The sequence below is a fragment of the Saimiri boliviensis genome, chromosome 16 (assembly GCF_048565385.1).
Source record: "Saimiri boliviensis isolate mSaiBol1 chromosome 16, mSaiBol1.pri, whole genome shotgun sequence".
NCBI lineage: Eukaryota > Metazoa > Chordata > Mammalia > Primates > Cebidae > Saimiri > Saimiri boliviensis.
Genome location: NC_133464.1, coordinates 67911960 through 67923974, shown reverse-complemented (window position 1 = coordinate 67923974; position 12015 = coordinate 67911960). Strand labels below are relative to the sequence as shown.

General features: G+C 33.8%; 1 protein-coding gene across 4 annotated transcripts in view; it reads right to left on the bottom strand.

The window, feature by feature from the left end:
* Positions 1–12015, bottom strand: part of VWA8 (von Willebrand factor A domain containing 8) — a 372198-nt gene that overhangs the window by 111883 nt on the left and 248300 nt on the right. For all 4 annotated transcript variants that reach the window (XM_003934387.4, XM_074387788.1, XM_074387787.1 and 1 more), the window contains 5 exons: positions 6587–6697; positions 5608–5672; positions 5049–5174; positions 3925–4034; positions 3105–3259 (listed from right to left, as the gene is read on the bottom strand). In XM_003934387.4, the coding sequence (XP_003934436.2) occupies positions 3105–3259; positions 3925–4034; positions 5049–5174; positions 5608–5672; positions 6587–6697 (567 nt within the window). The remainder of the gene's footprint in view (positions 1–3104; positions 3260–3924; positions 4035–5048; positions 5175–5607; positions 5673–6586; positions 6698–12015) is intronic.

The following is a 12015-nucleotide window of genomic DNA, read 5'->3' as shown; positions in this document are numbered from 1 at the left end:
TAATTTAATAGGAAGAGTACTTCTGTCTGGTTCTTCTTCAGAGATGTTCTGGTTACTGTTTACCCTTGCATTTCCATAAAAAAATGTATGAGTTGTATTAGTTCTCTTCATCCTTTTCAGTACTTGGTATTGTCAGTGGTTTTAATTTGCTTTTCTCTAATGACTACTGATGTCTAATACCTTTTCATGTACTTATTTGCCATCCCTGTATCCTCTTTGGTTAAGTGTTTGTTGAAGTCTTTTGCTCACTTTTTTTTTCACGTTTATATTCATTTTTACTTCTATATCTACCTAAATACATTGAAAACCATGAGTTCACAAAAATATATCCAATTCTAATCTAATAACTACATGGTTCATCCTATTTTTCTTCCTTTTAGTATCTGTAATTCCCCTCTCCAACAGTTACAAACTTGTTTTCATTATCCTTAATGTATTTTGTTATCCTTCATATATTTACTTTCTTACTCAAGCCCACTGTATGTGACCCATCTCCCATCTCCACCACTAACCTTACTCTCTGGGCAGATGCTCCACTCTCCCTACTTGGGTCCTGACAGCCCATATGGGGCCACACTGCACACGGACACATACTTCCCCTTATGTGGGCTCCTACATCCCACTCCAGGCTGCCCCTTCATAGGAATGCCATCTTCATCCTGCTTGGACTCAATGTCCATCACTAGTGGTTACATCTCCCCACCACAGATGTCTTTTACCTTGCTTCGGTTCTGATCTTTGATACCTCACACTGGCCTACTGCTTGCTCATTTATAAAATTAGGCTATTTGCCTTCTGACTATTAAGTTTTAAGAATCTTTATAGACTCTAGATACCGGTTTTCGTTGGAAATGTGGTTTGCAAATATTTTCTCCCAGTCTGTAGACTGTCTTTTCATTCTCTTAACAGAGCTCAAATTTTAAACTTTGTTGCAGCACAATTTATCAATTTTCTCTTTATATATCATGTCTAAGACACTATTAGCATGTTTAATAGAAGTGGTAACAGTAGGTATCCTTGTGTTAGTCCTAAAAAGAAAAAAAATTCTTTTAATGTTTCTCTACTAAGGATGATATTTGCTATAGATTTTTACAGCTATTTGGTATTAGATTTTAAAAGTTATATAAGTAATAATTTAGATGCCACTGATAACTGTATGAAAAGGTTAATAAGAAGTAGCATACTCATTTGCCAGTAGTTTTATATAGAATCCAAACGAGTTCACATAAAGCAAGGAGGCAGTGTGGTATGGTAGAAAGGATGTGGGTTAGGGGGCTGGCTAGTCACACTTGAGCTCAAATCCCATGGCTTATCATCTTTGTGGCCTAGGGGATATAAGCCTTCTCTGTTTCTGTTTTTTTTTTTTTTTAATCTGTAAAACCTCATAGAATTTTTATAAAAATTAACTATCATGTATGACAAAGCTTAGAGTAGCACACTGCCTGACTCTTGTGTTGGGGCCTAAAAATATTATTCCCATCTTAAAGGGTGCCTAGCTGACTCTAATCTTCTATTTAACAAACACTCATTAAATACCTCCTATGTGGTGGGCACCACACTAAGTAGCAGGGATACAGCTTTTTAATTTAATAATGTCAGTAGTCTTACAGGCTATAAAGAATTTCTATAAGGTTAATTCAAACAGTGCCTTAACTCAGCTTTTATTTTATAACTTTTTATAGTACTATTATGCTTCTATATTGATTTCTTCAATCAGAAGAAGGTAATTAGAAGATCAATTTTTAAAACAGTTTCACCTCCAGAAAAAGTACCAATATTTTTTCTTTGATAGCAGCAAACATTGTAGAAACCATATAAAATGCATCTCTTTCATATCAAGGCTGCTGTAAACATTGTATTTCAATAACATTTCATTTTGAGGTATATGAAAGCAGATGCTTTTTACTTGATAATTAGGAAAACATATGTCAGAGTCCTAAGCTACATATTATTTATTGGGTTTTAGATTTCAAGTCTCTTATATCTTGAAGTACCCAGCATTCCTTATTCACATTAAAATTTTGAGGCTTATAAAATTGGAGTATCGTCAAGCAGAGTCCGTATTTGTAATCTTTAAATAATTCTATCATCCCATCTAAAAGCTATAAAGGAAATTATAAAAATTAAATGTGTAATCAAAACACATGGACTACATCTAAGGTTATTAGATGGCAACTTGGACTGAAATAACTTTTATAATTAATTTTCCCACATTTCCATCAGAGGAAGATGTTGCCCAGTTTCACCTAAAGTCAATTCGAACAGCTTCTCCTTTATAGATAAGAGTGGATAACAGAGGGGCCCATCTAAGAGAAAAATCAATTGAGACAATTAGCCATTATAGTATAACCTGGATGCTGCAAAGATATGATAAATCAGAGCAAAGCTCAATGGAAAATGAAACTATCTTCATGACTATTGAAAAATTTAATCTACAATAACGACAACCCAACAAATTTAACTTCACACAGGAACAAAGCACCAAATATCATATATTCTCTCTTACAAGTGAGAGCAAAACATCGAGGACATATGGACACAAAGAAGGGAACAACAGACACTGACACGTACTTGAGGGTGACGAGTCGGAGGAGGATGAGGATTGAAAAACTACCTATCAGGAACTATGCCCGTTACCTGGATGACCAAATCATCTGTACATCAAACCCCCGTGACATGCAATTTACCTATATAACAAACCTGCACACGTACACTTGAACCTAAAATAAAAGTTAATAAATATATAGAATGTGTAGATGGAAAAATAATTAACTTTAAAAAATTCTAGAAGACATGCTAAAAAAATCATCATCAGAAGGTTAAGCATTTAAATTATATTATATGAACTCCCACATATGGAGAATCCTTGTTTTTCCTACTAAATTCTACCATTGCATTACACTTTCAACTTTAATTTTTGAAGTATAATGAAACTATTTAGGTATAACATATTTTCTAGTAACTGACTTGGAATGCAGATTTGATCCAAAATGTTTACCAGAAAATTATTATGTTTTTAATTACCCCTCAAATGGGCTTACAGATTATAGGTCAAATTGAGGGGAAGAAATATTTATCCAATAATTTTTAAAAATGATGCTTACCATGAGATCTGGGAAACCAACAACTATTGTAGCATAATTGTTCTCATCTGAGAGAATTCGGTTGGGAGAGGCAATCTTTTGTTCCACAGCTGAACTTAGACGTTCAGATGATAGCTGATCACTGGAAATTTTATGAGGTATGCTGAACTCTGTTTCTGAAAAGTATCAGACAAACATTAGACACCATATGCCCCTGAAATGTTCCAGGAATTAATTTTTTGCAAGATTTTATTCTTAAGTCAAATGGAAAAGAACAAGTTAAAAAGGAGGAAAGACTTTAAATTATATTCATGGGCTTTTGTTTGAGAAAATGCCATTTTTATAATAAAGGCACCTTCCCAAAGTGATTTCAAATATTTATAAAATTCAAAATTGTATTAGGAATAAATATTATTATTAATAGCTCCCTGTAGAAAAGAGATGTGAAACTGACCCAACCCAGTGTTGGCAATGGTATGTTTTAGATTTTTTTTCATAAGTACTATTCATCCCTCAAAACTGTGATAAATTAAGTAGAAATCCCAATGGTCTGTGGAAAAAAGATGTTATCCTAAATTAGACTTGGAACCTAAATGTAAGTAAAAATACTGATCTGTCAGTTAAAAAAAAATTCAAAGACAGAGCTTACAAGAGTGAACTTCCTTATGACAATTTGAAAGATAGCAGATTCTTATTTACTATTTCTGGCCCAGTGACTCAACTTTTTCTTTTGGTGTAAACTTAACATAGGCTGGTGTTTTGTTCTTAAATGATTCTAGAGGACAGTATGTGTAAAAGCATGCACTCTCACACCCATAAACACAGATGACATAGAAATTACCTTGTATAACTCCAAACCCTGTGCTGGGCGGCTCCTCTTTCAGCACATACAACTGGCAAACCCCACTGCCCTCAGATTCGATGTGTGCAGGCTTAGTTAAAAGGTATTTCCTGCAAACAAACAAAACACCTAGCTTAAGTGAAATTTTTCTTTTTCTAATAGTCATAAGGCCAGACTAAGAAAAATTAGATTCTCCTAAGACTCTTTTTTATAGTTCCAGTATAATTTGCAGTTTTTGAGTTTCATCATGAATTAACAAATATCAACACCGTGTTAAAGAGCAGTGCACAACAGCAATACAGTAATGAATGTGAAGCGAAAGTACAACACTTCCTATAAGAGAAAGAGTTGTCAGGGAAAAAAAAGCAACTCTAACAGGGAGTCCTCTCTTGATAAAACTCTTTGATCAGCCAGGAAGGGGAAGTATGACCGGATTTGTGATCAGCTAAGAGACAGAGGCCCTTCTCACCACTGTAGTCTCCTTGATCTACTTATTTTTAACATTTCTAAAATATGGATTATATATAGGCAGAAATCCTCTGCAATGAGCTACTTCTGCTTGTCAGCAGAGGGGCAGAAGGAGTCTGCACTTAGCTAGTAGAGTTGTGCATGAGGGAAGGTACTCAAAGTTGACTGTCATACACTGCCTTTAATCAAGAAGTGCAACAGTCCAATGGGTCAGACAACACAAACATAATCACAACCAAACCAGAATACACAAGATAAAAAGAGAAAAAGGTGTGAACTCTGTGAATTTATAAAAAGGCAACAGCTCTAGCATGGAGACTACTTCAAAGTTGATGGAAAATCTACTTTGAAGTACCTGCAGTTTGGCAAGAATACAGTGAATTCTCAATGTACGAGTAGGAAAAAGCCCAAATAAATACAGATCATATGCAAAGTCACGATTTTTTACTGCTAATTTTGATGTCATTTTCTGAAAAATGACATTTATTTTTTCTCCCCTCCTCTCTTCTAATAAGTCTCATGTATAGAGATGCTGCCAAACACAGAAATTGGTAAAAGACAGACAAAAGAAAGACAGAACAGTAAAGATGTTGGATAATTGGTAAATAAGATTGAGCTACGGCATACTCCATGATACACTATATAAAGCCACTCACTGATTTGTTTTGCTCTCCACCAGAAGCCATTTGTCCTCTGCTACGAGGAAAACTGTCTTGAGGTTAATGGGAAGTGAGATGGTGTGAGTTTGCCCTTCTAGAACATCTAGCACGATCAGGCTGTTCCTAGAAAAGGAGAAGAAAACTATCTGAAAGGAAATGGTGAGGATAATGGTTGAGTCATCTGGCCTCATCATTTCATGATCTATTATGCAATCCTTAAAAAGAATGTTTTAAAGACTAAGTAATAATATAGAAAAATGTTAATTGAAAAAAATGGATATACAAAATTCTAAACTATGTGAGGCTGTGAATGAGTAAAAATAATGGAAAGTAGTGACCACTGCCGTGTTAGTAGTGGCTATGTCACGGACTTGTCAGCACTAGCTTTTCTTATGTCTGTTTCTCAATATTCTGCAATGTGGGCAAAGTTACTTATATATTAAAACATTCATAATTTGATTACATTCATTTTATAGTAAACAAGTATAATCAAAACAGGAAATAGAATGGACCAAATAAGAACTCCAGTTTCAATCTTCTATAATAAAGAGCTCACCCTTCTTCTTTGTAGAATACTAGCCAGTTTTTGTTTGAAAATTCTTTACACATTTTGTAAGTTTCCTAAAGACAAAACAAAACAAGATATTAACATTAAATGTGTCAGATACAGTCATGTCTCTCTTTAACTACTTCCCCTTAAATAAAATAAAGTTCTTCAATTTGTAAAACATGTAATTCTCAAAGATGCTATCTATTTATCTACCCTAAGACTCTTATGGTAAAATAGATTAATATATATATCAAAACTATACTAAAACCTCTTCTGAATAAATTTTTAAAAACAATATTAAACATTGTTAAGAAATAACAAGCTATCTGATGATTAACCATGAAATTTATACTGTAAAATAAACACATAGGAAAATTCTTTGTTTCTTAGATTAGGATACATTTATGACATTAAAAAAAAATTACTTTTTTCATGGTCTTTTAAGACCTAAGTATGTTGACTTGCAGGGCAGAGGGTAAACCTTATTTTATATCCATTATTTTTTCTGAATGGCAGACTAAATACTCTTGTGTTGGCCTAACCTGTTTGTTTACACATTTAATTCAGTTAATAAACTAAAACACTTATTTTTCTAATAGAGGAAATTAAGTGTTATACTCATGGTTTTAACATATAAATCTAAAACATAACTATATAACTGGAAAACAGGTTAAATTGACTCCATGATTAGAAATCTTTTTAAAATTACCATATTCAAATAGTTTCTAATTTTCTCGTATTGTTAGTCCAGTCCTGGCAAATCTTCATGAAGTATTATGTCATAAAAATAAGTCAATGATATTTAATTATACACGCATCTATAGTTATATATACCATGTTAAAATCTGCATGTGCACAACAAGAAATTCTCTTGCGCATTACAACAAACAAAAAGCACTTAAAGGGATGGGCATGCATGCCTCTTTCTGGTTAGAAAGCAACAGAAATCCTTGGCAATTTGCTGGACAAATACGGTGTTTCTTACAGCTTCTTCTTTGTTCCACCAGGAAGGTTTCTTAGATGTAAACTCCTCTGAAGGGAGAATGAGACGACGAAGGGCTTGGCCAGTGGTATCTAACAACAGGATGACATTACTCTGCAAATGACGAAAACAGTGAAAAGTTCAAGATTTGTTCTTCTTTTTTTAAAAGGAGCATTCCTTGGCAACCTGACAGTGACGGTTATAGTGACAAATCAAAGCAAAGACAATATTTTAATGCTTAAGATATATCACAGACATTAAATGATTTTTCTTAATGAAGAATTTACAATTTTTGGTGGTTTTAGGAAGACATTTTTAAATATGTGATGCAGGAGGTATTCTCTTTAAATATTTTATGTAAAAACCATTCTCTTTTAAATATAAGCTAGTTGAATCATGATTGTGTTTTATTGTCTAGTAGTAAGGAAATTACAAGGATGATGATTTTAAGAAGGTTGTCTACTTGTACCAAAATCATACTTAGAAAATGCTCTGTTGAAAGCTCTCTTATATTGTGCATAATTAAATCTCACTTATCTAAAAAAAATCATTTATTTCATTTGGTTCAATTTAGAAAATAAGTATAAGGTAGATATAAAGATGAGTTGGCAAGAAACATGAAAGACTCCAAGAAACTAGCTAGTAATGAGCGTTCTTTCATTTAGAAATTCACTAAGCTTGAAGAACCTTCATAACTGGTGCTATAATAATGTACAAACAACAGATTTCTGCAGCATTATCGATCATAGCTATGCAATGATATAATCTCTCAGTAATTAGGATATGTTTTTAAAGAAAATAAATAAACCTTATATGTTGAAATACATGAACTGAAACACATAAAATAAAAAACTTTGAGAAAGCCAGAAAAATTAAATATTTTAAAGGGATACAAAGAAGTTGGCTTTTTAAATTAAAATATAAAGAAGTTTGAAGATTAGACCAAAAGGTTTGCAAAAAGGCACCAGCAAGTTATTTGTTAAGCAGGTGTCTTTTCTTTCTTTGTTTTATTTTAAATTTGGGGCTCCTCCAGTTATCCTAACTCTTGTGAATTTTTCATTTCAAGAAGAATTTCTTTTGGAGAAAATAAAGTCACAAAGCACACAAAGAATTAGTATAAACCTTGAAAAATATAGAAAACAATAAAATGTTAAATGTTTGTTAGTTTATTCTACAATATTTATTGAGCAGCTTATATTCAATATATAAAGAATATAACAATGAATTAATCATGACCCTTGCCTTCTGTCATGTAATTTAGCTAGAGAAATATACAGAAATGTAAAAACTTTAATGATTCATCTGCAAATCTAGCATTTCAATATGGTTTTAATTTTACTTTACAAGCTAATTTTGTGGAAGTGCTCAAGAATTAAAATAGTATTTGTACCATATAACTTACTTCATACCATATACTCTGAATTTTGGCTGTATTAAAAAATTTTGCTAAGCACGTTGACCAAGTTTTAATTTTTTTCATAAACATCTCCCTTAGAATGCATCATTCTGTATGAGATATAATTCTCCACTAAGAATGTGTATTAGAAATATTCTTTTAAAAATTAACATATAATATCATTCACCAGTACTTGACAGTTTTGAAAATGGTAATAATACCTTGAAGTTTTCCTTAAGAAAAAAATAAAATTAAGTAAAAAATTTACAATCTCTATAACAGCTTAAATATTTTTTGATTGGAAAAATCTTTCTTATATAATATAATAAATATATACAACATTAAAATGAATTCTTACCACTTGAGCAATTTTGGGATAATATTAGCCTTTGTAAGCAAAAAGAAGTCCTAAAAATGTTTCATGCCCAAAAATGAGTAAGCAGAAGAATAAGCAGTTGATTAAACAAATGTGATCAAGCAGAAAAATAAGTTAGTATAGTCTTCCATTTTTCTACCTTTTTAGGATCTAATACTTACATGTTCATAACATGGCATAAGTGAACTGAAAACTGTATCTTTGTGACAGAAAACATATATTTCCAGCCATTGCTGTACTTAGAATCCGTTTATAAGCAATTGGCAACATGAAGGAGTTCTGTTGCTCCATCGTTTTAGATGTTAATGGTTTCCTTCTGTAAATGACTAATGATAGATTCTGTCTGGGTTTAAAAATAGAATTTTGCGTCACACATGAGTACATGTAACTGTGGCTTTGGCACTCCTTTAAGGGGGGCAGGGAGGAGATGCAAGTGAGCAATTTTATTATGTTTGTGTTTGACTGGGAGAAAAGTAACCTCTGGATGACCTCCATGTCCCTAAATCTGAAATTCTAAACTTTGTACAGATGTAATACATAATCTCATGGGGAGTAGGGGAGGGCAGGGTCTTTATTTTTAGGCATGGCAAAGTTTCCCTTTCCTCACTTAAGATTTTATTTTAGCAAGGAATCTTTGAACAACTTTTAAAACTAACCAGGGACATGCATCTGTAGCAAAGCTTTATGTTAAAAAGACAAGGAATAGCCAAATTAATGGAAGTACTTCTCTACAGTATTTTTGCTATATTTTTAGTTAGGGTAGAATGAAGAAAAAGGAATTGACGGCAGTCCATTTATTTTTCATTCCACTAGAATTATTTATCAGTTGTTAAATTTCACAGCTGTGTGCTGTTCACATGGAATTTTACAGGTCTGACATCCTGACAAGGGTGTATTATAAAATAGACAGTTAAGAGGGTACTCTCTGGGAAAACAGAAGGCAGTTTAGAGGATAGGTAGAGAGGAAGTATCCAGATAAGCTGTGTACATCTGCTCAGGGTTTTGAAGCAGTTTTCCGGAAAACTTGAAACTGTGGCCAAAGGGATAAGCAAGGCAGCACATAAGGAGGCAAGGTGCTGGCTATGGAAGTCAGGCACCGCTTAACAATAAAAATCAGATTTTCTTTCAAGAAAGTGCTTGAAATTGAATAGAGTATTAATCAGCAATATTACCAAATAATTGGATCTTTTGAGAAAATAAAATTGCTGAGAAGCTAAAAATCTGGTACTTTTATTAAAGAATTGGTTAATTTGACAGTTAATTTGACAGCTAAAAATGTGGCAGGACTGTTTAAATACTCCAAATTTAGTCTCTTCCAAATTTGACTGATTTACTAAATTACAAAATCACCAAGATATCATTTACTTTTTAGGAAAGATTGTTGTGGCTATATAATTAAATTCAATGGCATCGATACTTTGTTGAAAATCTATGTTGAAAATCTATAAAATAAAACCCTCATTCCAATTTTCAGGAGATAAACTTTTGTGAACAATATCTGGATATTTATCAGCTTTGCTCCTAAGAGAAGGTAAAACTAAAAAAAGTGAAAACAATATTAGAAAAAAACTCATAACTCAAAATTTATGATAATTTCTGGAGGCAAGACCTAAAGTTAAAGTTGTAATTTCCTCAACGAACTACTGACATATTTTGCAACACTCTCCTCTTGATTAGTAAAAGTATTATTTCTTAATAGCACTTTGCTCTTTAAATATTCATAAGTTACAACACTGTATTTAAAAAATATTTTCCTATTATGAATACTTTTTAATAAAGCTTTCAAACTAATCTTTTCTGCAAAATCTGAAGTGAGTCAGAGAGTAGGTGAAGTTTAATTCTGGTAGGGTCAATCCAATTATGCTATGAATCTCAGGTCTACTATGTACTTGCCAGACAAGTTATTTGAACTCTGAGCCTCAGTCCTCTCATGTGTAAATATGGCTTAGAGTTACCTCACCGGACAGTTGGAAGAATAACATGAGACAATGTAAGCAATCTCTTACCTGTTACGTCGTCGAAATTTAACAATTGATCCTTATCCTTGAGACATTCATCCCTTGCCTTCTGGATAACACATTCTTCAGTTTATCCATCTACTCTACTGGTCACTCATTTTCAAACTCTGTCATTGATTCTTCCTCATCTCCCTAATTTCTTAATATTTTACTGCCCCAAGGCTTAGTGTTTGGACTTCTGTTCTCCACTTATGTTCACTCCCTTGGTGACTTCTTTCTGTCTCATGGCTTTAAAGAACATTTATTTGTCAATGAATCCCAAACTTATATTTCCTGCTAGGAGCTCTCCACTGAACTCCAGTCTTATCATCTACTCGGATATTTAATAGACATCTCAAATTGAATCTAATATCATCTGAGCTTCCCTCCCAAACTGATTCTGTCTCCATCTTAGTCAATGGCAACTTCAAGTTGCTCAGTCCCCAAACCTTACAGTTGTCATTTACTCTCTCACCCCATACGTTCGAATTGTTAGGAAATTCTGTTGGTTCTACCTTCAAAATACAGCTAAACTCTGCCATTGCTTGCAAGCCCATCCTCCTCCAAACCACCATTCTCTTAACTAGTCTCCCTCATTGTACCTTAGCAAATACAGACTGTTCACACAGCACCCAGAGAAATCCTTTAATCATGCTAGCTCCCTGCTCAAAACTTTCTGTTTTCCCCTTTTACTCATAGTCACGACCCAGAAACTTCAGTGGCCTACAAGACTCTATACCAGTGGTCTCCAACCTTTTGGGCACCAGCGACCAGTTTTGTGGAATACAATTTTCCCACTGACTGGGGAGGTTGGGTGGGAGCTGTGGGATGGTTTCAGGATGAAATTGTTCCACCTAAAATCATCAGGTATTAGATTCTCACAAGGAGCCCACAACCTAGATCTCGCATGTGCAGTTCACAATAGGGGTCATGCTCCTATGAAAATATAATGCTGTGGCTGATGTGAAAGGAGGTGGAGCTCAGGCAGCAATGTTCACTTGCCCACCACTTACCTCCTACTGTGCGGCCCAGTTCCTAAGAGGCCAGGAACCAATACTGGTCTGCGGCCTGGGGTTTGGGGACCCCTACTCTACACAACCTGCTTCCCACTACACACTTCACTTTGCCCCTAGTCCAACCCACAGTGTAACCTCTTTATCTTACCTCCTCCTACTTCCCTCATATTCAATCTTCCCCGCTACTCTTCTTTAAAGATGAAGAGACATGTTTCTAGCCTTTGGGTCTTTAAATCCACTATTCCATTTGCCTAGAACTCTCTTATTCCAGATACCTCTTCTCATCTTCATCTTTCAAGTCTTTGTTTAAATATCCCCCTTTCAATTAGGCAATCCATGACTACCTTATTTTAAATTGCAGTCTTATTCCCTCTTGCTTCTCACCTGCTAATTTAAGGTATAATTATTTATTTTGATTATTATCTATCTTCCTGCATCAGAATGTAAGTTTTTGAGGACAAGAGTTTTTGGGTATTTTTGGTCACTGCAGTATCCCCAGTAGGCGGCACAAGATATATATTTGTTGAATGAATATGCTTAGTGTAGTAATTGGTATATACTAGATGGATAATAGGTATACAAAAACGTTAGGCTCCTTTCTACTGATATTGTATAGATTAACTTAGACCTTTAGAAGTCTCACTAAT